Source organism: Ruditapes philippinarum, unplaced genomic scaffold (assembly GCF_026571515.1).
Source record: "Ruditapes philippinarum isolate M1 unplaced genomic scaffold, ASM2657151v2 ctg381_1_1_1_1, whole genome shotgun sequence".
Taxonomy (NCBI): Eukaryota; Metazoa; Mollusca; class Bivalvia; order Venerida; family Veneridae; genus Ruditapes; species Ruditapes philippinarum.
Window position 1 is genome coordinate 415,724 of NW_026864809.1, and position 24,768 is coordinate 440,491.

General features: G+C 31.3%; 1 protein-coding gene across 1 annotated transcript; it reads left to right on the top strand.

Moving 5' to 3' along the window:
* LOC132726882 (discoidin domain-containing receptor 2-like) lies at positions 1-24,508 on the top strand. Its single transcript, XM_060712293.1, has 14 exons — positions 1-170; positions 4,821-5,013; positions 8,745-8,892; positions 10,386-10,569; positions 10,988-11,331; positions 11,729-11,866; positions 12,204-12,521; positions 12,802-12,819; positions 16,095-16,273; positions 16,737-16,868; positions 17,980-18,107; positions 19,398-19,595; positions 20,063-20,297; positions 20,553-24,508. Exons 1-14 carry the CDS (start codon positions 1-3, stop codon positions 20,883-20,885), a joined length of 2,718 nt encoding a protein of 905 aa, XP_060568276.1. The 3' UTR covers positions 20,886-24,508.
* The last annotated feature ends 260 nt before the right edge of the window (positions 24,509-24,768 follow it).

A 24,768-nucleotide genomic window follows, 5' to 3' on the forward strand; every position in this document is an offset into this window, starting at 1 on the left:
ATGTGTCCTGGTGTTTTATCTGAACCAGCTGAAGTTGTCTCAGGAGTGCCTCAGGGCTCAGTCCTTGGGCCCCTACTATTTTTGATATACATAAATGACATCCATCTTCATGTTAAACAGTCAACTACCGATATGTTTGCAGACGACACTTCCCTTACTTTCTACTGGAAGTACTTTAACGGAAATGAATTATAATCTCCAAACAGATCTTGATAGTGTTAGCACATGGTGTAGGCAAAATGCAATGATATTAAATGCACAAAAAACTAAGGCCATAAATTTCTCTTTAAAAAAATACTAAATCAAAAAAATACTGCTTCATCTACTCTGCACCTTCAAAACAAAGAGATAGAATTTACAGACACTGAAAAACTGCTAGGAGTCCAGGTTGACAAAAATCTTAAATGGAAAACACAAATTCAAAATATTATTAAAAAATGCAATTCACAGCTCTATTTGCTTCTTAGAATCAAACAGTACCTTGATCTCCACTCCAGAAAACTCTTTTTTAATGCCTATATTTTGCCACATATTGACTACTGTTGCACTATTTGGGGAAACTGCAGTAGTGAATTACTTTCGCAAATTGTCAACTTTCAAAAAAGAGCTGCAAGAATTATTTTAGACAAAAGTTTTGATACCCCATCAAATATTCTATTTAAAGAATTAAATTGGATGTCCTTTGATCAAAGAATTATGTACAAAAAGGTAATCCTCATGTATAAATCTATAAATGAACCATCCTTTCCTATTTATATGAAAAATAAATTCCAAACAATAAATGACAAACATGACTTTAACTTAAGATCTATACAAAATGAAAAACTAACTGTACCCAAACCAAAAACAGAATTTTTTAGAAAATCATTTAATTACTCTGGTCCTGTGGTATGGAACAGCATACCAATCCATATTCGAAATTCTGATACCCTGAGGAAATTTCAATCCTCCTATATCCAGTGGCAATTTTCTAACTAACTGTTTGTACATATTGTTTCAAAAACAAATACTTTCCATGCTGAAGTTATGAAAATGTCACTTCTCTATGTAAGAAGAAAAAATTGTTTACTTATTTATTGTATTGATATGATGTATAATGTACATATTTATGTTGTCTAAATGTTGATTGTGATTGTATTTTATGTTGTTTTGTATATACTGAGGCCGGCATGGAAGATCGGGAAACTGAATGTGTTAGCCTCATAAAATAAAGTCGTTACTTACTTACTTACTATATAACCTCAAACATATAGTTTCAGAAGCCTCTAAACATTCTAAGAGTAGTTGTCAGTATATAATAACATGATCAGTAGAGTAATGTCCCTTTGTTTGTGTGTTGATTAACACTAACTCAATACTGAAGAAGTGAAATATGTTTTATAAAAAAAATCATGACGAAATTTACCAAAGTATATACATGTATTATTAAAAGAATTTTTCTGATATAATTATGTCTTTTTGCTGGAAATATTTTATGGCCAGATAACTTTCTATGGACATGATGTCCATAAATAGTTTTGAGTGGAGATTGAAAGGGGGCTAGAAATGATTTTCTTTGGTATGAGTAATAGGGAAACAACAAAAGATAAATTCACACCTATCTTTTTCATATTTTGTAGCAATTATTGAAGTGTCTGTTTACAAATAGGAAAGATACTGGACTTATTTATGGCTAACCCCCTTCATGTATGTCCATTAAATAATAAGCAGAGCTCTTTGAGTTGGAGAGGAGCTTGTCAGTTAGTTATCTTATTTATGAGGGACTGTGGTAAACTGTGCTATCTTAAGATAGCTAGCAGGGATAAACTCTCCCACTGATATAATCACTGACTACAGAACAAAAATAAGATAAGGAAAAACAAAACACTGTTTCCATATTTCATCTTGTTTTGGTACAATTGTTCATAATATATACTAGCTAAAGTTTAACTTAATTCATGTATGAAAACCTTTAACATTATTTCAGCACTTATATCTGCTACCACTTCTGATTTGAATAATTTTGATTTTTACATAGAGTTTATGTTTTATTCAAATTTAATACACTAGGTATAAGATCAATGTAGCTTCCTTAGCACAGCCTAAGGTCTAACTGACATTGAACTACTTGTCCCGGCTGTTCTGGGTTTGAATTCCGTGAGCAAATCCAACTAACTTATATAAAATCAAGTGCCCATTTCTTTCAAATGAACATGTCCAGTAAAACAGTGATTTCCTTGAAATGACCAATGTATATGTGCTAAAAACCAGTTTCTCCTCCGCAAGTGTGGAAGTTGACGCCATATAGCCTTACATTAGTCATTGCTTGTATTTTATTTTAAAGTTTACAAAAAAATTCTGTTAGACAATGGATTTTGTTTTCGTCACTAGAGTTAAATGTAACATAATTATGTTAATATTTTTGTTTCTAAAGAAATTGTAAAATTATTTTATGTTTAACTTTTGTATTATAAAACCAAAGTATTAGAGAAAATCCTACTGTTTAAAAAAGCTGTTATTTGCTCTCATTATGGTTTAAGCTTACCCAGCGGCACAATTAATACATTTAATAGTATTGCACTATAACCACTGAATGTTCCTATTAGATAAACTGATATGTTTGAGATAGGGAAAATATTGATTCTTATAGAGGTATACTAGCATTTTTCTGGGGATTTTCCATGTTTTTTATTGTGTTATAAATGTCAATTAGTGGGGGAATTGTAACAGTTCCTTGGCCTCTCAGGGATTTTCTTTTAATACTAAAGATTCATTAATTTTAGAGATTTTAAAGCCATTTTTTGTATGTAGTTAAGGCAGATATTTAAAACCCTCTTTTTTTATATGCGTAATATTTCTCCCGTTTCACGTTTTTTAAAAATGTTACAAAAAAACATTATTTTTCAAACCCTTTAATTTTAGAAAATAAAACATTCATTTGGGAAAAAAGTCCTTTTTTTTACGGTAAAAAACTCTTTTTAATTTTCAATATAAAAATTTGTCCAGGGGGCCCTATTTTCAATTTTCCCTTTAACTAAAATTAAAACAGGGACTTCAGAAACATCATTAAGTTGGCTGTAGGTATACCAATAACTCTTAAATAACTTAACCACAAAAAGCTTCTCTTTAAAACATAAGAGAGCATAGCAACATTTTGGCAGCATGTATGTCCATAAAAATAAACTATAGTAAATGTTAATAGTTCAAAGATTTATATGTTTTACAGTTTATGTCCTACAAGGTCTGGAACTAGTCTAAATTTATTTGAATTTTTAGATAGACTGGTCGCATAAGAGATGAATTCTTTATTTGCTGCTTTATTACGGGCAGTATTTCCAATCATGAAATCAATCTGTTTGCTGGGAAGAAACAGTGTTTTTGTGTCGCCTTGAAAAGGCAACATATAGGATATACTTTTGTCGGCGGTGTCGTTGTCGGCGTCCCCTAAAGCTTGTCCGGAGCATAACTCAGTCACTATAAGTCTGATTGACTTCAAATTTGGTATGCAAGCTTCTTTCAATAACCCGAAGTGCAGTGCAGAAGAATTAGTACTCTGCACTTCTTAATTTTTGAGTTATTGCCCTTTGTTAATTTTCATACTTTAATTTCGTCCAGGCCATTTCTCTTCAACTATAAAAGCTATGGACTTGAAACTTCATAGGATGATAGATCTCATTAAGAATAAGTGCAGTGCACAAGAACCGGTACTCTGCACTTCCTAATTTTTGAGTCATTGCCCTTTGTTAATTTTCAAACTTTATTTTTGTCCAGGTCATTTCTCCTAAAGTATAAAAGCCATGGACTTGAAACTTCATAGGATGATAGATCTCATTAAGAAGAAGTGCAGTGCACAAGAACCGGTACTCTGCATTTCTTATTTTTTGAGTTATTGCCCTTTGTTAATTTTCATACTTTATTTTTGTCCGGTCCATTTCTCCGAAAGTATAAAAGCTATGGACATGAAACTTCATAGGATGATAGATCTCATTAAGAAAAGTGCAGTGCACAAGAACCGGTACTCTGCATTTCTTATTTTTTGAGTTATTGCCCTTTGTTAATTTTCATACTTTATTTTTGTCCAGGTCATTTCTCCTAAAGTATAAAAGCTATGGACATGAAACATCATAGGATGATAGATCTCATTAAGAAAAAGTGCATGGTACAAGAACCGGTACTATGCATTTCTTATTTTTGAGTTATTACCCTTTATTAATTTTCATACTTTATTTTTGTCCAGGCCATTTCTCATAAATTATAAAAGCTATGGACTTGAAACTTCATAGGATGATATATCTTATTGATAAGAAGTGCAGTGCAAAGAAACTGCTGCTCTGCACTTCTTATTTTTTGAGTTATTGCCCTTTGTTAATTTTCTTGTCCTGGCCATTTCTCCTAAACTATATTGTTCACAAGGCGACACATTTGACTCGCGGAGTTCTAGTTTGGGGTTTTTTGTTACAAAATGAAATTTTGCTGTATTTACAGGGATTTGATGCTTAATACTAACTGATTCTTATGATGAAGAAAAATAATTAAAAAACCTTGTCTTAACATTGCAGACAAACAAGAGTAAACTGTCTGTCAGACATGAAGCAGGCAATATTGATGCAGTTAAATGACAAACTCACTGACTCATCATGTCTACTCTATAAATGTTACATAATTTAACATTAAAAAATTTGTTAAAACTTCAGATTTTTAATGATTTAAGTAGTACTACCTACAATCCAAATTTTAAACTGAATCAAAGGTTAATATGGGTCATCAGGTGAAGTATTTTGTAAGTGTATTTTAGGTCAGTTGACTGAAATATTTGACTGAGTTTGGATTAATTTCATCAGAGTAGATCTTCTGATACATTTAGAAGATAGAAAGAGCATTGTAAAAGTCTGGAGAAATAAGCAGGAGATATTTAAGAATTGCTATTTTTCTCTATATTTACAGGGTCGGGAATATACGGAACAGTTTTTACTGGAGTATCAAAGAGAAGATGGTGGAGAATGGATGAGGTTCAGGAATAAACTGGGAGAGGAGGTAAAGTACACCTACAAAAACACACGAGAACTATGCCACCCATACAGAGACAAGTCACTCTGTGTTTAGTGCACTCATGTCTGATCTTACTTCATATTGTTGCTTGTTTTAATTTTAGTATTTTAATACTAGATTCCAATTTAATCTGGTAATGACCAGTCTGAATAAAGTTTATAACAAAAGCCACATTTATTGTTTTGGAAAATAGTTGAAGAAATTCACATTTCCAAAAACATGTGATGAATGGTACAATAATTGTTATTTATGTATTTATTGGGTTCTCAAAATAACAGGTCTTATTGTGTGTGGCCTGACACTCAGAAATAAAGCTGTACTTTGAACAAGTATAATGTTTGTTGGTTAGTGTATGAGGTCTCTAGTGTATATTTCTTAGTTGTTTCAAAAAAATTTACATCTTCAAGATCAAAATGATAACAATCTGACAGAATATGAAACATACAGATAAATTTAGATCATGTAATATTAGATAAAAATCTTTCAGATGAGTTTTAGATATACTGGACTAAAGGGTTAATAAGTTTAGAAGTCATATATTTGCAAAATTGTAAAATTGTTTTTTTAGAGCCATTCCTTGAACAGTTTCAACGAGGCATCAGTCATTTGCAGTTTTAGGTGTAAGGGATACAAATCTCAATACAGAGTCTAGATAAAGTTGCCTCCCTTTGTAATAATACGTCAAAGAAACCTTGGGGAAATTGTTACATAATTACTTACAAAATTCCTATTTAGATATAAGACAATAGGTAATGGCATAAGTATTTGACTTTATTTATTTATATAATAGGCTGATTAATTGAATATTTGCACGAGGAATGTGTTTGCAGCAAGACAAATGGGGATATGTCTTGGTGTGGCAGTATAAATACCAAATTCCTAACTCAAGTAGGATAATCCTTTTTTCAGCTCTAAACACAGGTTTAGATTTTTTTACCCTCTCAAAATTCTCTTGTCTTCTTTGTGAGAAGTGGAAGATGTTTTTTTTCTGGCTTCTTTTATTTAATTTTGTTTCTTTTTGCTTCTTTTGTTTATTTTTGCTCTCTTGCCATGACTAAAATAAGGAAATTAAGTAATTTTTTGACTTTGAATAAAAAAGTGCAAAAATGCAAAGAGGAGATTTGTTTGAAATGCAAGTATCTAGGGTTTTGTAAACAATTTTCTAGTGTCAGTGATACAGATTTTTTGTCTGATTCCAATTTTCTAATTTATTAATTTACTGTAGAATCAAGAAAATAGGTGCATGTTAGAATATGAGTGCAAATGGAAAGAGGAAACTATTTCGAAATTTATATTTCATCCAAATAAAGCTCATTATTTTTCTTACCTGAAAATAAGGGCACATAATTATTTTGTCTTACTGTCAGTTTTGACGCCAAAAATAAGTGCATATATATTAACTTTGTTCATTAAAAAAAAATTGTCAACTATTTTGTATACATATTATAGTTAATTTTACTATGAGATGTTTTTAATATTAGTCAAAAACTTACACAAACTAAACTATTCAATCAAAGTAATACATTATGAAGGACTTTTTACTACTTAACTTTCTTCTGTTTTCTAAGTAAAGGTACATACTATGTCATTTTGTTTTATTAATGTATATCTAAAATAAGCACTTATATTTCCTTTCATATCTAAAATAGGCATCTATTCAGTAATCTATTTATAACTTATAACTACATATCTAAAATAGGCATCTTTTCAGAAGTATAATCATATAAGTACATATCAAAGACTTTACTCTAGGAGAGTCTTTCAAAAAAAAATTATTTATGAATTTTTGTGTTAAAATATTGAAAATTGTACAGAACTCTTGTTAGATATTATTGTGAGAAAATATTGGAGGTCAGTTATGACTTCTCCTGTTATATTCTGATAAGACAATATGGGGAAATAATCATGTTATTACAACAGCTTCCTTTCATACTGACTTGTGTTTCATTCCTTCAATTATATTTTCTTACCATTTCCATCAGATTATTTACATTTTTAACATTTCTTAGGTAGAAATGATCAAAATAGTTGATAAATCTTTCAAAATGGGTCTACAGAATGGCCAGAAATCTGTAGTATTATATTTATAACTTGGTGGAACAAAACACAAATTATATGTGTATAATTATAATAAAAGAAAGAATAATTAAAGTAAAACAACACTAGCAAAAGTTAACAAACTGAATAAAATTAATTTGTTGTTTGGGGTATAATCATACAAAAAAGTGCCTTTGCCATTACCTTGCTATTTTTTTTAATCCTGCATTAAATTTGGAACTGTCTACTGTAAAGTTAATGGAATCCATTATGAAAATGCTAAAATTAAGGAGACAAGTTAAGACTATATGGTATAAGATAGACTAGTGCAGGCTGATTTAGCTCTGGTGGTATTATATGACCTGTAATAATTGTAGCTAGCAGTTACCTCCCTTTATATGTTTTCATGTACATTAATATACATAATATATGGCATTGTTTCCATGGTGGATAAAATCATGAAATTCCAGACGTTAAACAAGGAGGTCACTATTTGTTAGACTTAGTTAAACTAACATATTTCTAAAATTCAACATTTGTATCTAACTTGAGAGATGTAGTTAAATAGTAATCCAATGAAATGATGCGGAAAATAGAGGTGGGAAAAAACAACAGTGTTAAGTAACATAGAATGAATAAGGTTCCGGTAGCCAGATATGATATGTTCAAGTCCTTTTTTAACACCAGTACTGGCTAATCTGCCCCAAAAGTAAATAAAAGTAAGCCTTAAGGCAGTTTTTGTATCTTTTTTTCCCCAAAAGATTTTGTCTGGGTTTATCTCTGTAAGTAATACCACATCAACGTGATGATATATCCAAGAATAACTTACTGTCTGTTCCCCATGCTGCAGTTATTTGAGTGCAAACTGCAAAACATTTGAAAGAAAAAAAAGTGACAAAATAATTAACAGAAATTTATTGCGTATCATGTGATGAAATTCTAGTCTATCTATGACGGGAGGAATTTAAGAAAAACACTTTTGATGTGGGGATGAAAAATTATAAGTAGGCAGTCACTGTTTTAGATTCCAGTGTCAATCAAAGTTGGGTATCGTGTCATTTACAGAGTGGATTTTATTCTAATATATAATATTATCATGTTCCTGACAATTTTGATGAGTTCAAAATCACATGAGATAACTAAAGATTGCATGGAGATTATTGCGAGATTATGTCAGTCAAACAAAACGGAGAGAAAGGTGCACCATTGATAACAAGCAAACAGCACAGCTGTGGCAACATGATGAAAGAATAACATTTTTGTCAGATTTTTTTCTTCCTTTTGCCCCATTCATCATTGACATCAAGAAGTTTGTAATGGCAAGAAAAGAAATAATCAAATACCACTATAATGTCTGGAAGAATGTGAAATAACAAATTCTTGAAGTAAAATATACACCAGGGTTTCCACATCTTAACATAAGGGTTGCTCACACGTTCAATATTATAAGTGTTAGTGAAATATTCATTCTGTTAGACTTTTTAAGGAGAGACAGGTGTTGAAAACATGCAAAACAAGTTTAAAATAAAAACATTAGCCAGGTGTTAAAGAAAGTTTTCTGTTGTGAAAAATCATTATATGACAACTGTGTGTCCACCTAAACATGCAGTAAAAAAACTTAAAAGTGGTTTTTGCTGATTTATTTAATGCAATTGATCATTTTGATTTTATATTTTCAGTTGTTTAAAGGAAATGAGAACCCGTATTTGACGGAGATGAGGCAGGTGTCGCCACCTATTATTGGGCGTAGAATACGATTTATTCCATATAGCAAGACTTTAAGAACTGTCTGCATGAGGGTAGAATTATATGGTTGCATTTGGCAAGGTATTATATTGTTTACATGTTTACTCACTCTTCTGTGGGTTTGAATCATTCTGGAGTGATGTTAGAGTGAATTTCTTTATGAATGTATTCATGTGAGAAAACTATGAGGGTTACTGATGCAAGTTTAGTGGTTCTGCTCAGGTGCTCACGTGACAGTGTTGGTGTGACACATGTTCACTGATATATACATTCATCTTTCAGAAATAACCTTTGATTGAAAAATATTACATCTCACTGAATGAGGCCTGTGAATTGAGGAGCTTTTGTTAGTTCTTCTGTATTTGAAAAGATTCTGCTCAAAAGAGTAAGAATTACATGACGTTGTGTTGATGCAGAAGATTTTCTTGTACCTGCTGCATGTATAACAAAAACTGGTGAAATACTGAAACAAATATATATATTTTACATATGTAAGTTGATAAAGATGTTAACAATAAGATTTGTACCCCTTCCCTACAATGATTATCAGAAATAAGAAAGGATTGCACATTTTTTTTGGAGTGTAAATTCTTTATGAAAGTTAGAATGTGTGGAAGACTTATATAATAACTGAAGTAGCTATATCAACTCTCCCACAGGATAAGTTTACAGAATAATCTCATAATTACACGTAGATAACTGCCAGAATGCTGCACACTGAAAGATTTGTTACAAATTAATTGGAGACGGGTGTGCAGAATCTGTGTGGAATGGCTGGAAAACTTCTATAAATCTTATTTGAATAACTTTACAAAGTACCGACAGAGACTAAATATCTTTTTTCTCTATTTGAAGATGTTTACATGTAAAGCTGGTGATTTACTTGTATGTTTACGTGACAATAGGCCTGCAAGGGCTTCTGGTAGCTCTCAATGATGGGAAATGTCTTCTTGATTTGTTTTTTTTTCTGAAATGCCTTGCAAAAATCTAAACAGTGGGAAAATGTTTTTTAGTGCAAGATTGTCAAATATATGTTAACAATTGTTAAGAGGCAAGAAAAATTGCTGGTTAAATCTAGTCTAGTCTTTGTGCTGTGTAAGAGAGCTAACTTTGTATGAACATTTTATTTACACCAACATGAATTACTTCCCTTGTAATGACTGTATTCAATCATACAAGGGATTTTAACAATGATAAACCATACACTATTTTTAATATGCTAGTGACATACAATTATTTATCTATTTCTAATATGCTTATTTAAGAAATGAAATCTATGGGAAGTTGTGAAACCACGGATTTATTGTAATTAAGATCCATGTTTATTGGACAGCATTTATTTATCATGATATATCTCCCAGCACCATATCACATGTCAATGTTCTTTTTTTGACCTCATGTATAATAATACATGTATCATATATTTACACACTTGAGAGTTTAAGTCACGTTAGATTTTTGTATTTTGATACTTTAATCATAAGAAAGGTTATCCTGCATGTTTATTTTATTTGTGTTATGAATGAATAACATGAATTGCTTCCCTTCGTAAAATTTTGTATTTAATATTTCAGATGGGGTTGTTCAGTATAATGTAAGACAAGGTGATCGTAGAGGAACAGAGCTGGATTTTGTTGATTTTACATATGATGGTATGAGACAAGAAAGTTTCCTACTAGATGGTTTAGGACAGTTGACTGATGGAGAGACTGGGGATCATAACTTTAGACTCGACAATCAAGCTATTGGCATAAAAGGGTATGTAATGAAACCAAAGAGAAGAAATAATTTTTTTTATATAGCAGATATAGTGTTCATGATTGGATATTTGAATTATGTTCTTCTAACCTTTAACCTACTGTAGTTAGGGTCTGTGCAATCTGACCAGGCAGTTGGTAGCTCAATTTTTGTTTTCATTTTGAAACTCCTTAAGACTTGAATGGACTGATCAAGTTGGGCAAATCTATTCCACATAATTAGGATGTTTAATATTCTAAGGATGAAAGGTATATTCTTGAGGTATATAAGGTAACATAAATCAAGAAAAATATAAAGCTGCTTATCATTCAAAAAGCAATATTTTAGAGATTTGCTTTATATTTTATGTTGATGTTGCAGACTAGAATAATTCACTAAATTTGTGACATGTATTTGATTTTGGATATGTTTACTGCAGGTATGAGTGGGTAGGATGGAGAAATGATTCACAGGAATTTCAGGGACCACTTATCATAACATTCAAGTTTGACCAAGTTCGTAACTTCTCAAAAGTTCTAATAAACTGTAACAACTTCTATTCAAAAGATGTCAGGGTCTTCAAGATGGCATTAATATACTTCTCTGTGGGTGGCAACCTTTACCAGAACCAACCAATCAAATTTGACTTTATAAGAGACAATATTGTAGAATATGCTCGTCCGGTAATGATCCGGTTAAACCACAATATAGGAAAGTATGTCCGGTTACAACTGTACTTTGATGCCAAGTGGATGATGATAAGTGAAATACAATTTGTGTCTGGTAAGTTGTTTATGTTAGATTTAGTGTCATTGATTAACCAAAAGAAATGAAACTACACAAAATATACTAACAAGAGAAAATACATGTATTTTATATCAAGACTATGTTATGTTACCGGAAATTTCATTAAGGGTTTTGTCGTCGTTGGAATAGATAATAAGAAAGAACAGAACGGTTAAGATTTTCTTACCTGTACTTTATATAGATAGGGACATTAAATTATTTTATGTGAAGTATTTATATAAGGTCTTCCTTCACCTGTGTTGAATCAAGGACAAGTTTGAATTTACGTAAATTGAAAATACATGTACATGTATATGATTTATCCGTAACATTTTTTTTTTCAAATACTTAGGTCTACAATATCAGAAATAATTATTGTTTGTTATATTTTTAGAACCAGCTAAAGGTAATTACACAGAGGAAGTTCCGCCACCGACCCGTCAACCACCACATATATTCCCGAAACCTAACAATGGTAATCATAATCATGAAGTTGACCTGGATGGTTATGAAAACAAACCTGGAAAACATGGTAATAATGGTTGTAACTCATATCTTATAGTCACTGTCAGGTTCAACAGTTTGTATGTGTATTGATACACTTGTTCTTAAAGAATATTTAAGCAAACATTCAATAAATCATTTTATTTCACATGCATAGTCACCTGGTGGTTAAGCTGTCAATGCAGGGATCATAAGTTCAAGTCTTTGTGAGTTAAAAGTCATTGATGTTTAGTTTCACAGTCAACCTATAATATAAACATGAACTTTAATCTAGATTTATGTTCATATTTAATTCTTTGAATATCTTAATTATAAATTGTTATGTAACACTTCTATTAGTACAGTGAGTTTTGTTTTTGTTTTAGACAAACCATCAGATAGCGGACCTGAAAAAGCACCTGACCAGAAGAACCCGGGCACCGATATATTCGGTATTATCATCGGATCATCGGCTGCCCTCATTACAATCCTGGTCGCCATCGTGATTTTCATTATATTTCGACATCGGATAAAAAAGAAGAAAAACAACCGTCGTTTGAAAGCGGCAATGACCGATAACCACAATACCATTTCAATCAATTTATCAGATCTGCGGAATTCAGCCAATGGAAAAATGTTAAACGGGAACCTGTATAATGGAGTGCCAGCTACTGATATGGATTCCGATCGTGAATGTTGTAGTGGTAAGAATTTTTTTTTCATTTTCTACAAAAATCTTTATGGTGTTGTAATATTTAGTTGCTCAGTTTCTACATTTAACGTTAAATGACATATATGTATCGTTACATTTTGGTTATTAGTTTATTTTTTTTTGTATACATATATATGTTTGAGTTTATAATGTGTTAATGTTATTTCATTTGGACTCATGCTAAGTTCAATTGTTTTCAGCAATGTTGATAAGTCAACTTAGTACATGTAAAGAAATTTGAGATGAAACCAATGTGTGCTGTTAATTTTCAGATCGTAGTAAGTCCAATGGTATGTATCGGGAACCTAAAGATTTGTGATAAAAACGGGGGCAGTCTGGCCCCAAATTTTGACTGTTGCCAAATTCCCCTTCCCCGGGTCATGCTAAATGACAAATACACCATCATTTACCCAAATCCTAAAATTACTAAAATCCCCAAAATTCCCCATAATTTTTTAAAACCCCAAAAATAGTAGAAGTTTGCTAGTTGGGGAATGTGTTTAGCTTGTGTTATATTGCTGGTAAGGGAAAATTGTTTTAATTTACTCCCTGCTTAGATAAAATTTGAGCCCACATAGATGTCATGTTGGTGTTGATGACTGCTCAATCTTAATATGAATTTTGTTCTTTTTCCCAAGAGTTTTGTAGTGAGTGTTTTAAACATTGGGGACTTTAAAAGTTTCAGTATTTAAAAAACTATAATTTATTTTAAATGGTTTTTACATTTCAGAATTTTTTTATTCTTCATTAAGTTTGACATGTTGGTAGTTTTTCCAGAAGTATGTGTCCCACTTATGCCTGCCTGCTTCATTAGATTTTAGAGATGGACTTGTCTGGCTTTGAAATTCGGAACTATCTATTGTTTATAATGTATAAGGGGTTAAATTATATAAATATGATCTAAGAAAGAAATGTTCAATCAAGACAAGTAATGTCAACCGAGGTGTTAGCCAAGGTTTACATCTTGTCAAAGGTGAACATTTTTTACTTATTTTATTTTACTGAACAAATCAATATCAAGATGAACATCTTAAACATAATAACTATAACCTGGCAATTGTATGTACATGAGGGTCATACAGTGATGTTGCCATGTCACATTACGGATGGTTACCCGCAGATATCACTGGCTGTATAGAGTACATGTACATAAATCATGTTAGATGTAATAATGTAAAGTACCAAAATTAAGCAGTCATATAAAGACAGCACAAATATGCGTGCCGTAATTTACTTATTTCTTGCTTGCTTTGTAGTAGGATTTAGATATCTTATATATGATTGATATGAATTTTACATACCATGTTTGCTTTACAAATATTTAATGAAATTCATGGTAATAAAACAATAGATATCAGGTCACAATTCAGAAAGGTTAGAGTCATGATAAACAATATGGATGTTGTATAAAAACTAACATATATATTATATATGACAATGAAACTAATTGTGTGTTACATAATAAGTGTGTAATATTTTAGGCTTGTATTTAGATTCTAATTTTATTGTTGTGTCGCCTTGAAAAGGTGACATATAGGGGTTACTTTTGTCGGCGGTGTCGGCGGCGGCGGCGGCGTCTGTGTCGGCGTCGGCGTCCGCTAAAGCTTGTCCGGAGCATAACTCAGTCACTATAAGTCTGATTGACTTCAAACTTGGTATGCATGCTTCTTTCAATAACCCGAAGTGCAGTGCACAAGGACCGGTACTCTGCAGTTCTTATTTTTTGAGTTATTGCCCTTTGTTAATTTTCATACTTTAATTTTGTCCGGGCCATTTCTCTTCAACTAAAAAAGCTATAGACTTGAAACTTCATAGGATGATAGATCTCATTAAGAAGAAATGCAGTGCACAAGAACCAGTACTCTGCACTTCCTAATTTTTGAGTTATTGCCCTTTGTTAATTTCATACTTTATTTTTGTCCGGGCCATTTCTCCTAATGTATAAAAGCCATGGACTTGAAACTTTCATAGGATGATAGGTCTCATTAAGAAGAAGTGCAGTGCACAAGAACTGGTACTCTGCATTTCTTATTTTTTGAGTTATTGCCCTTTCTTTATTTTCATTTTTTAATTTTGTCCGGGCCATTTCTCCTTAAGTATAAAAGCTTTGGACTTGAAACTTCATAGGATGATAGATATTATTATCAAGAAGTGCAGTGCACAAGAATCGGTACTTTGCATTTCTTAATTTTGAGTTATGGCCTTTGTTAATTTTCATACTTAATTTTTGTCCTGGCCATTTCTCCGAAAGTATAAAAGTTATGGACTTGAAACTTCATAGGATGATAGGTCTCATTAAGAAGAAGTGCAGTGCACAAGAACTGGTACTCTGCATTTCTTATTTTTGAGTTATTGCCCTTTGTTTATTTTCATTTTTTAATTTTGTACGGGCCATTTCTCCTTAAGTATAAAAAGCTATGGACTTGAAACTTCATAGGATGATAGATCTCATTAAAAGAAGTGCAGTGCATAAGAACTGATACTCTGCATTTCTTATTTTTGAGTAATTGCCCTTTGTTGATTTTCTTACTTTATTTTTGTCCTGGTCATTTCTCCTCAAGTATGAAAGCTATGGACTTGAAACATCATAGAATGATAGATCTTATTGATAAGAAGTGCAGTGTACAGAAATGCTGCTCTGCACGTATTATTTTTTTAGTTATTGCCCTTTGTTATTTTTCATATTTCATTTTTGTCCTGGCCATTTCCCCTAAACTACATTGTTCACAAGGCGACACATCCGACTCGCGGAGTTCTAGTTATACTTTTAGTACATATATTTTGATCAAAAATTGATATCAATGCTTGTAATTCCTTGCAGGAGGAAGATACATGTACTGAAAAATGTCTGTCCATCCGTTCATCTGTCTGTCTGTCCTTCCATACTTCAAATATAGGCAGACTGACAGAACCATTAAATTTATTTGATTGTCTTCCTTTTCGCAATTTTATTAAAATTTTGTAGACTTATATATAGCATTTAGCATGACTGTGGTTTTATACAACAATAATATAGTTGATGCCCTTTACCCCTTTGCTGGGAGTGACTTAATTTATATTGCCTTGTATTTAGGTTAATTGATAGTTCTATTTTGCTAAACACTGATCAATTTTGTGTAAATTTATTTTCTTTCAAATTGTTCTGGTGTACATAATACTAAGAACTTTCAGTCAAGTGATTTGTAACATAATACTGGGGAAATCTGTTCAAGATAAATTGAGATATAATAATTATTGTATTAAACTAACAATTTTCAGAAATATCTACTTTATTAAAAAAAAATTCAATTTCTCAGATCTAACCCTAATTTTTTGATATCTTTAAGGCATAAGTTGTTACACATTGACAACAAAAGAACATTAAAATTTTGAAAATTATTTTCAAGTGTAAAAATACTAGAAATAGTAGCTTGACACTGTTTCATTTTTCTTGAAAACTTGTTATAACATTTCCATGAAAAATATGAAACATCACTAATTAAAAAATGTTTAAGTCTTTCAATTTCAGGTATAAATAGCCTTGTAATTCATTAATAATAAGATATTTTATATGTTATTATCACAGAAGGTCAGGACTATGCTGTGCCAGATGTCACAAAGTCAGCTCTGATGGTGACATTTCCTCACTCACGTCAGAATAACTCACAGACTAACAATCTGGACAAACCTCCGCCGCAGTATGATGCCCTGTATGCTGCCTCCGACATAATTAATTCACAAGTACCAAATATACCATCATTACAGGTATAGTCTACAGTTATAATGATAGTCTTCATAAAGTCTGTTAAATTGCTAGAACCACTTGCCCTTGTAGGTTAGACATTTTACATGCAAGTTTTTAGGGAAAATCAGTGTTTCTACCTCATTATGTGCATGTGCCTTTAACTCCTGCTCTGAAGGTCACCTAGAAATTTCCTTCCTAAGAAAGATTGACATTTGACCTTGACAATGTTTCTATAACTTAACCAAAACCAAAAGATTTCACATTATAAGAATATCATTAATGATGTTTGTTATGCAGATTTTTTTTAAATAGGGAAAATTAAAATAAAATAAATAATAAATAAAATAACTTGTCTTCTACAAGGGAGAAAACAATATTTCTTTACATTGATAGAGAAAATTGAGTTTTTTCCCTTGCATATGTGTACACTTCATTTTAGTGTTTCAACAATACAATATATTTATGTATGTGAATGTTTTACAGGGTGTGAGTGGTAACAATGTGTATGCTGTACCCAATGCTGAATTGTTACTTAGTATAGATGTAACAGTTAATGAATTTCCTCGTGAAAATCTTCGCTTTATTGAAGTTCTCGGAGAAGGACAATTTGGAGAGGTAAACATTTAACTAAACCAATTAAATGCATGTTGCATTGTTTTACTGTTAGTGTAAAGAGGTAATGCCAAACAAAATATATACTGAGTATATATATGCAGATATTGAGGATGTTAAACATAAAAGACTAAATCTTCATACTAAATGCGGAAATCCTACTTTGTACTTTTTTCATTAAAAATCAGTTTCAAAGAAATCATCTACATTTGTTTACAAGTGTGAGGAGAGTGGGACACTTTGAAAATATAAACTCCCACTTATGAAAAAAAATTTACATAGGAATATTGTGTCGTTGTTTTGCTGTATTTTGCTGCAGGGTAGAATGTGATTTTGATTAAGAAAACATAAATAATTGGCAGACACTGTAGAATAGACAAACCATTAATATTACACAAGTAGTATAATTGCTTCTGTGAGCTGCCTTTGTCTCTACTAAAGATTTACCTCCCCTACATAATGTAATTGATGTTAGTTAATTAGAGTAGACTCCCTTGAAGTAGAAATTTTATGATCAGTTTGCTGCCAGCTATAAATTATAGCAGTATTTTATTTCACTGTTTGAACATGGTGACTGAGCAGAATAAATGTTTATTACATATACAATGTATAAAGAAGCTGCACTCTATGGAGAGAATATAATATATAAATGTTTAGTAACAAGGAAAATTATTACCTTGCCAAATATTTGCCATTTGTTAGAACTAGGTAGTTATAAACCTAAGATTGTTGTTTATTACAAAACATACTTTGCTTGTAATTGTTGCTAAAATTTTCTTTTCATAGATCTCAAAATGGTATAAGTTTATGAAAGTTTCTTAAAAAATTTAAAAACATATGGGTGTATTTTTCTTGGTTTGCATTTTTGATCTGAGTAAAATAATGTGCGATAGTATTTGGCAGTATCTTCCAAAGAAAGTAATTTTCTATCTCCTTATTTAATATCTTAATTTTTCATCACCACAACCCCCACCAACACAACTGTCCTCCAACATGCCCCAACCAACACTCAACATTCATGTTCACACATATATTGTTATAGACAAAATGGCTGTGTCTGTGTTTATTTCTTTGATAAATGTTTTAAATTAAAGTGTTATTTTCTAATTTTCAGGTACATCTATGTGAGGCTGTAAACATAAGTAATATAAATGAGGATGAGATATTCCTGAATAGAACAATGACTAGGCCATGCCTTGTGGCTGTAAAAATCTTACGCAAGAATGCTGAGGACAGAGCAAGGTTAGTTATTTGTTGGGGGAAGTTTAATGTAATGGTATTTTAGTTTTATACTTCCAGGCAATTGCCTGTCAAGAAGTTTTGAGGCAATTGGCTGTTAAGAGTGTTTTTTGTTCAGTACATATATTACATGTTTTTCCACAAGTACCTTTTAACTTCTCAATTTAATCGCAGAGACTGTATACCTTAAAATGTACTGGCACCAAGTTACTGAAACAAAAACAATAGTAGGATTAAAGCTTGTTCAGTTTAAACACTGTTAGCTAAGTTAAGACACAGTACGTTTTGTAACTGTAAATAAAGTCTATAAAAGCTTAGTCACTACAAATTAAGTCTAGACTCTGTAAGTGTAGACACTGTAAGTTTAGTTAAGACACTGTAAGTTTAGATAAGACACTGTAAACTAAGCTAAGACGATGTAAGTTAAGTTTAGACACTTTAAGTGAAGTTTAGACACTGTAATTTAAGTTAAGACACTGATAGTTAAGTTAAGACACTGTAAACTAAGCTAAGACACTGTAAAGTTAAGTTGAAACACTGTAAGTTAAGTTTAGACATTGTAATTTAAGTAAAGACACTGATAGTTAAGTTTAGACACTGTAAACTAAGCTAAGACACTGTAAGTTAAGTTTAGACACTGTAAGAAAAGTTTAGACATTGTAATTTAAGTTAAGACACTGATAATTATGTTTAGACACTGTAAACTAAGCTAAGACACTGTAAGTTAAGTTTAGACACTGTGGTTAAGACACAGTAAGTTAAGACACTGTAAGTTAAGTTTAGACACTGTAACTTAAGTTAATATTAAGTTAAATTTAGATACAGTAAGTTAAGTTTAGACACTGCAAACTAAGCTAAGACATTGTAAGTGAAGACACAGTAAGTTAAGTTTAGACACTTTAAGTTAAGTTTAGACACTGTAAGTTAAGTTTAGACACTGCAAACTAAGCTAAGACATTGTAAGTTAAGACACAGTAAGTTAAGTTTATACACTTTAAGTTAAATTAAGACACTGTAAGTTTAGTTTAGACACTGTAAATTAAGTTTAGTCACTGTAAGTCAAGTTCAGACACTGTAAATTTAGTTTTGACACTGTGCTTTTTTGAACTGGCTAATCATGCATATTTATCTCAATGTATGTACACATATTTCCTAATTTGTATAGAATATAAAATAACTTACAAACCATAATATAATCCTATCTGAAAGAAAAAAAATTGCAATGTGATATTGAAGTTTTTACAAGAAACATGTCACAGTTTAATTAATTATGTGATATTTTTTTTGTTCCAGGAAAGATTTCTTGAAGGAGATCAAGATTATGTCCCAGTTAAAGGACCCAAACATTGTGAGGGTGTTAGGGGTGTGTACTGGAGAGGAGCCCCTATGTATGATTGTAGAGTACATGAAATATGGGGACCTCAACCAGTTCTTACTGGATCACGTCCTGGAGACCCCTTCAGCCCAGGCTGTTAATGCAAGAATACTCAGGTACAATATTTTTTTTATATCTTAAATAGGTTTTCAATATTTTTCATGTTTTAAGAAACATGACTGTACAAAGTTACTTTGCTTTTTCTTTTTAAACATTATAAATGTAAGTAATGGTAAATTAGGCAACTAGGCAAATAAAAATATCAGTTTTGAATTTAAAGTACATGTAATAGAAATTTAAGATGATTGAAATAGTGTTATGTAGATCTACTTTCATTGAAAAAATAATATATAAATGAACATTAACTCTGTTTTCTATGAGGTCTAACTTATGTTTCTAACCTTATAAAGCATTGCCTGAATGCTGGTGTCTAAGTGCAAGTATGTAATACTGATATCCCTTAAATTTAACAATGGATTGTACACAGATTCAGTAGAAAAACTAGTTCATTACTTATAGAAGGGAGAGATTTACAAGAGAGTCAGACAATTATTATAAATCATATGTTCTTTGTCATTTCCAGTTATGGTTGTTTGATCTATATGGCATCGCAGATTGCAACAGGAATGAAATATCTGGAATCACTAAATATGGTTCATCGAGATCTGGCCACTCGTAATTGTCTAGTCGGTACAAATTTTACCATCAAGATTTCTGACTTTGGAATGAGTCGAAGTCTGTACAGTGCAGATTATTACAGGATTGAAGGACGGGCAGTTTTACCAATTAGATGGATGGCCTGGGAATCTATTTTACTTGTATGTATTCTACATCATGAAAATTTTTTCTCCTCAAAAAAAAAGCCCCCCAGATTTGATTGCAGCAAAATCTTTGGAAGTGACTTAAGTTTTGCTATGCTCAGACTATTGCTATTGTTTGTTTCGAAATAAAACTAAGATATTTTTAGTATTTTTTTTATGCTGTCACATTTATTTCTATTAATTCCTTAAAAGTATTCTTTAAAGTATTCTCATGATGCTACTTTGTAAGACTATCTTGTTTAATGATTTCAGGGGAAATTTACAACAAAATCTGATGTTTGGTCATTTGGAGTTACTTTGTGGGAGATACTGACATTTGCCCGTGATCAACCATATGATAACCTTAATGATGATCAAGTCATCGCAAACGCAGGACATTTTTATAGAAACGATGGACAGCAGTTATTACTTCCTCAACCGATTGTTTGTCCACGTGAAATTTATGATATGATCGTAGAATGTTGGAATAGATCGGACTGTGAACGACCCACCTTCAAAGATATTCACATGTTCTTGTTACGTAAAAACATGGGGTACAATCCCAAGGATGAAAAGATGAACCAAATTAAAATTCCAGTGTGTTAACAGCTATTGTGATTTGTGGATGTTAAATATTCTAATGCACCCAGCGGCTACTAAAAAAGTGTGCTATATTTATGATTCGGGAAGAGTCAGTAACTGGAGCGCTCAAATCTTCAGTAAATTGTGCAATGTTGTTTTACCGCCAATTGTGATCTATATTTCACAGACATTATGTGATTTGCTATTCACAGTATTTTTTATTTTAAAATAACGCCATTATGATATGAATCAACTATGAAGGAAAGGGCGACACCAGTTTAGAGTCAGTTTCCTGGGCTAACGTCTTACGTGGTCTAGTTTACGAGGATGACTCTGGGCGTCTTTAAAAGCATTATTTTGTGTTAGTCAGAAGATTTTATTTATACCAGTTTTATTTGAAATACAACTATCATAATCATTGCTTTTGACTTGAAATCATCTATTGAAGTGATTCTAGTTGACACTAGGATTTGGTTGACCTAGTGACCATGTACTGTGCTGAACTCAAATCTTCATTTAGTCATATAATACTTTCTCTATGTGGTCATTTAAACCATAAAATGGTTGTAAGATGAAATATACCATGTGAGATAAAGGAGTTGGTATTTGTGAAAATATTTGATGGAATTTATTTGGATGTGTGTTTTAAAAAGTATATGTGTGTATATATGTGCAGAAAATTCAATACATGTATATAGGTACACACTGTGTGGGATGCTATACACAGCGTTCTACATGATATTCACATACACGGAATATTTATGTTGTTCTGTGTAATATAGTTTATTAACAAAGTCTATGATCAGAGGAAATCCAAATGACACAAATTTACTTCAACAGGATGTTATTATTCCAGACTGGATTACACTAAATGTTAAAAGTTGACTGGTTCTTTATCAGAGGATAGCATAGTTTCGGATATATTAATTTTTGTATTAAGTATATAAGTTGTAAATCAACAAAAATCATGTATGTTCATTGGTTCTAATATTATCTAGTTACCAGCAGCTTTGATACTTCAATATGATGTAATAGGCCGACAGTTCAATTCTTTAAGGTCAATCTGATAAACTCTGCTATTAATATGAAAAATAAGTCTTTAATCAGAACTTAATTATAACTTTCAGTCTATAATAGCTTCATTATAATAGTATTTACCTATTGTTTGACTTCTACAGTGTCATATTTCACAAAATGTGATGTATATTACTGTCATGCTTAACAGGTTTGGTTAAATGTTATGTGACAATTTTGATGTCACTGAGTTCTATGTGACATATGAATTATTGTAGACTGGTTTTGTTTTATGTCATGTGACTGGTTTTGTTTTATGTCATGTGACCTGTATTAATGTTATACGTACATGTATATCACAGTATGTAACTGTTTTTTATGCTGCCATATTTAAGAAGTTACTATAACTGGTATTGTTTGTGGGATGTAGGGATATTGCGATTTGTGTGCTGTTTTCTTTACAAAGTTTGTCATATAAATATATATATATCTGTAATTTTCATTTTTAGCCTTAAGCTTGTTTGTTTTCCACCATGGCTTCACATAAAAAATATGATTGTGTTAGAAGAATTATATGACAAAGCAAAATTGGAATTTTTTAAAGTAGTTCTGATTTTGACCTGCTTTCTTTAGTTCTTAGTTATTTTGAAAATTTCTTGAAGACTGGAAATTAACTTTGATATCTTTCTAAGCAAAATATTTCTTGGCTTATGTATAGAATTTTTAACATGGTACTTACATTTTGGCTTGATTGTCATAAATTTGTGATTTTCTGTTAAAATTATTGTTTTGAAGGAAAAAAGATCTAGACTACAACATAAATATTTTGTTTTTTTACTGCTGTAATTCTTAGATTGCCAGACAATATCATTGAATTAATGAGTCAAATGAGAATTGCCGTCTGCTAGCAAAACAAAAAATGATGCCTATAATTATCTAAAGAATGATTATATGTAATGCTTACAGGCATTTCTGAGATGTAAGAAAACAACAATACTGATATCCCTTAAATCAATAATGGACTGATCCAGGTTGGGGATGGGGAAAGTCCATTATATGCTGCTATATTACAGATGTTCAACAAATTATGTAGATTAGATAGACTGAATCTCATGATGTATCATACATTATATGTCAATTTAGATATTAGAAAATGAGGAAATATTTAGCAAATTATTTTCTTTCTCATTAAAATAGGCCTACAGTTTATCAGGATATGCTCTTTGGCTTTATATCACCATAGCTGATTGTTTTTAGCATCAAATGGTCAAGAATGACTTAATACTGTCCTTCACTACTGTCCTTTACAAATGTTAACAAATGTGCTAAGTTAAGGATTTTTCCCAACACTTGAGCATATAATAATTCTATGTTATATTATAATTTCAAGACTTCATTAAGTACAGCTTGTTTGATATAAACTGTGTCAGACTGGCAGTACAACTTCCTGACAAACACTGACACACATTTAATGCCACTTCAATTTGTCTAGAAAAAACTGTTGAAATTGCAAGTTTGTTGACATTTCTTTAAAGATTTGACAAAAAATTCTGAAGAGAGTTCATTTTTTCTCCAGGATTTTGTTTTGAAAACAGTAAGTGTAAGTTTCTGTTTGAAAGGCAGAGAAAGTTTCCCAGTAATATCAGTTAGAAATCTTGATAAAACTTCAAATATGTCATGCTTTATACATGAGCATACTAAATCATTGTAATATCCAACTGAAATGTGTCAGTTACAGAAATAAAGAGTGTAGCAAGATTTTTGTACTTATGTTTCAGTGAAGCCCCACTTTCTATACACAACATTTCATACCAATGACAGTGATGTATTTTTTTAGCTAGCCCAAACTCCCCATTGCCCTATTGTCTTAAATTTTGCAGAGTTGATATTTTTCACTTGGAGAATAAGATGCATTTTGTTGAAAGATAAATGAAATGGTTGAATCTTCTGACCAGGATTTTTTTTCCAATCTAATTTTAGAGTCTTAAAATGTGGATAAAGATTGTTTTCTGCTTCTGACATATGTTAAAAAATGTTTATTTTGCAAAAAACGCTTATTTTACTATTACAGAAGTTGAAATAATCTCTGTTTTATTCACAAGAATCATTTTTTTGTTCCTATGGAGCCCTTTTCTTGTTGTTATTGTTTTTCTGCTTAACATGTTTGTTGTGTATAATAGCACACCAATATATTGCCCCTAGAACTACACACCTGCCCGTCTTACTGTAAGAAATAAAAACCTTAGTTTGCTATCTGGCTAAGTAAGAATGGAGGAAGCAAAAATTTACTGTAATTTACAGTTAATGACATCTCGGAACAAGGTGTTGACAGTCGGTTAAAAAATATTGATATGCTGTCGACATGCAGTTGCACGCTGATTTTCTGTTGCGTTAAATGAGGCTACATTTGCGGTGATACGATGTAGTAAAACATGCGGAGAAAATATCTGTAACATGTGTACTGGTATAAAAAATGTTAGAGTATTATGGCAGATTGTATTTTTTACAAACTATTTCAAACTGAAAATTACCAAGATAAAACACAAGCTAACATCTGTGCCGATTAGTTATGAAATGCATGAAAATTTCTCAAAGTAGGAATTTATGAAGTGTTGCAGTTATTATTCCATTCCCACCTATTTTCTAAGTTGATTTTGTTCAAGCATATGAACATGAGTTTTTTTATACATTCAAACACTCATTAAGCTTTAACATAAAAGAAGTTGAGATTTTATGATATTTTGAGTTTTAAATTTTTGCTTTTGAAGAACTTTGAGTTAATTGGTAAAAACTTTTTACAGTAAAACAATTAAATGTTTACACTTTAAAGTAACCTTACAAAGACATGATATATGTTTAATGGAACAATATTTAGAGATTACAAATGAATTAA

Bases quoted from the DNA above. Each gene is read 5' to 3' on its own strand.
- LOC132726882 (XM_060712293.1), top strand. From the start codon at position 1: ATGTGTCCTGGTGTTTTATCTGAACCAGCTGAAGTTGTCTCAGGAGTG. The intron at 8,893-10,385 runs GTATTATATTGT...TTAATATTTCAG, and splicing joins ATATGGTTGCATTTGGCAAG to ATGGGGTTGTTCAGTATAAT. The intron at 16,274-16,736 runs GTATAGTCTACA...AATGTTTTACAG, and splicing joins CAAATATACCATCATTACAG to GGTGTGAGTGGTAACAATGT.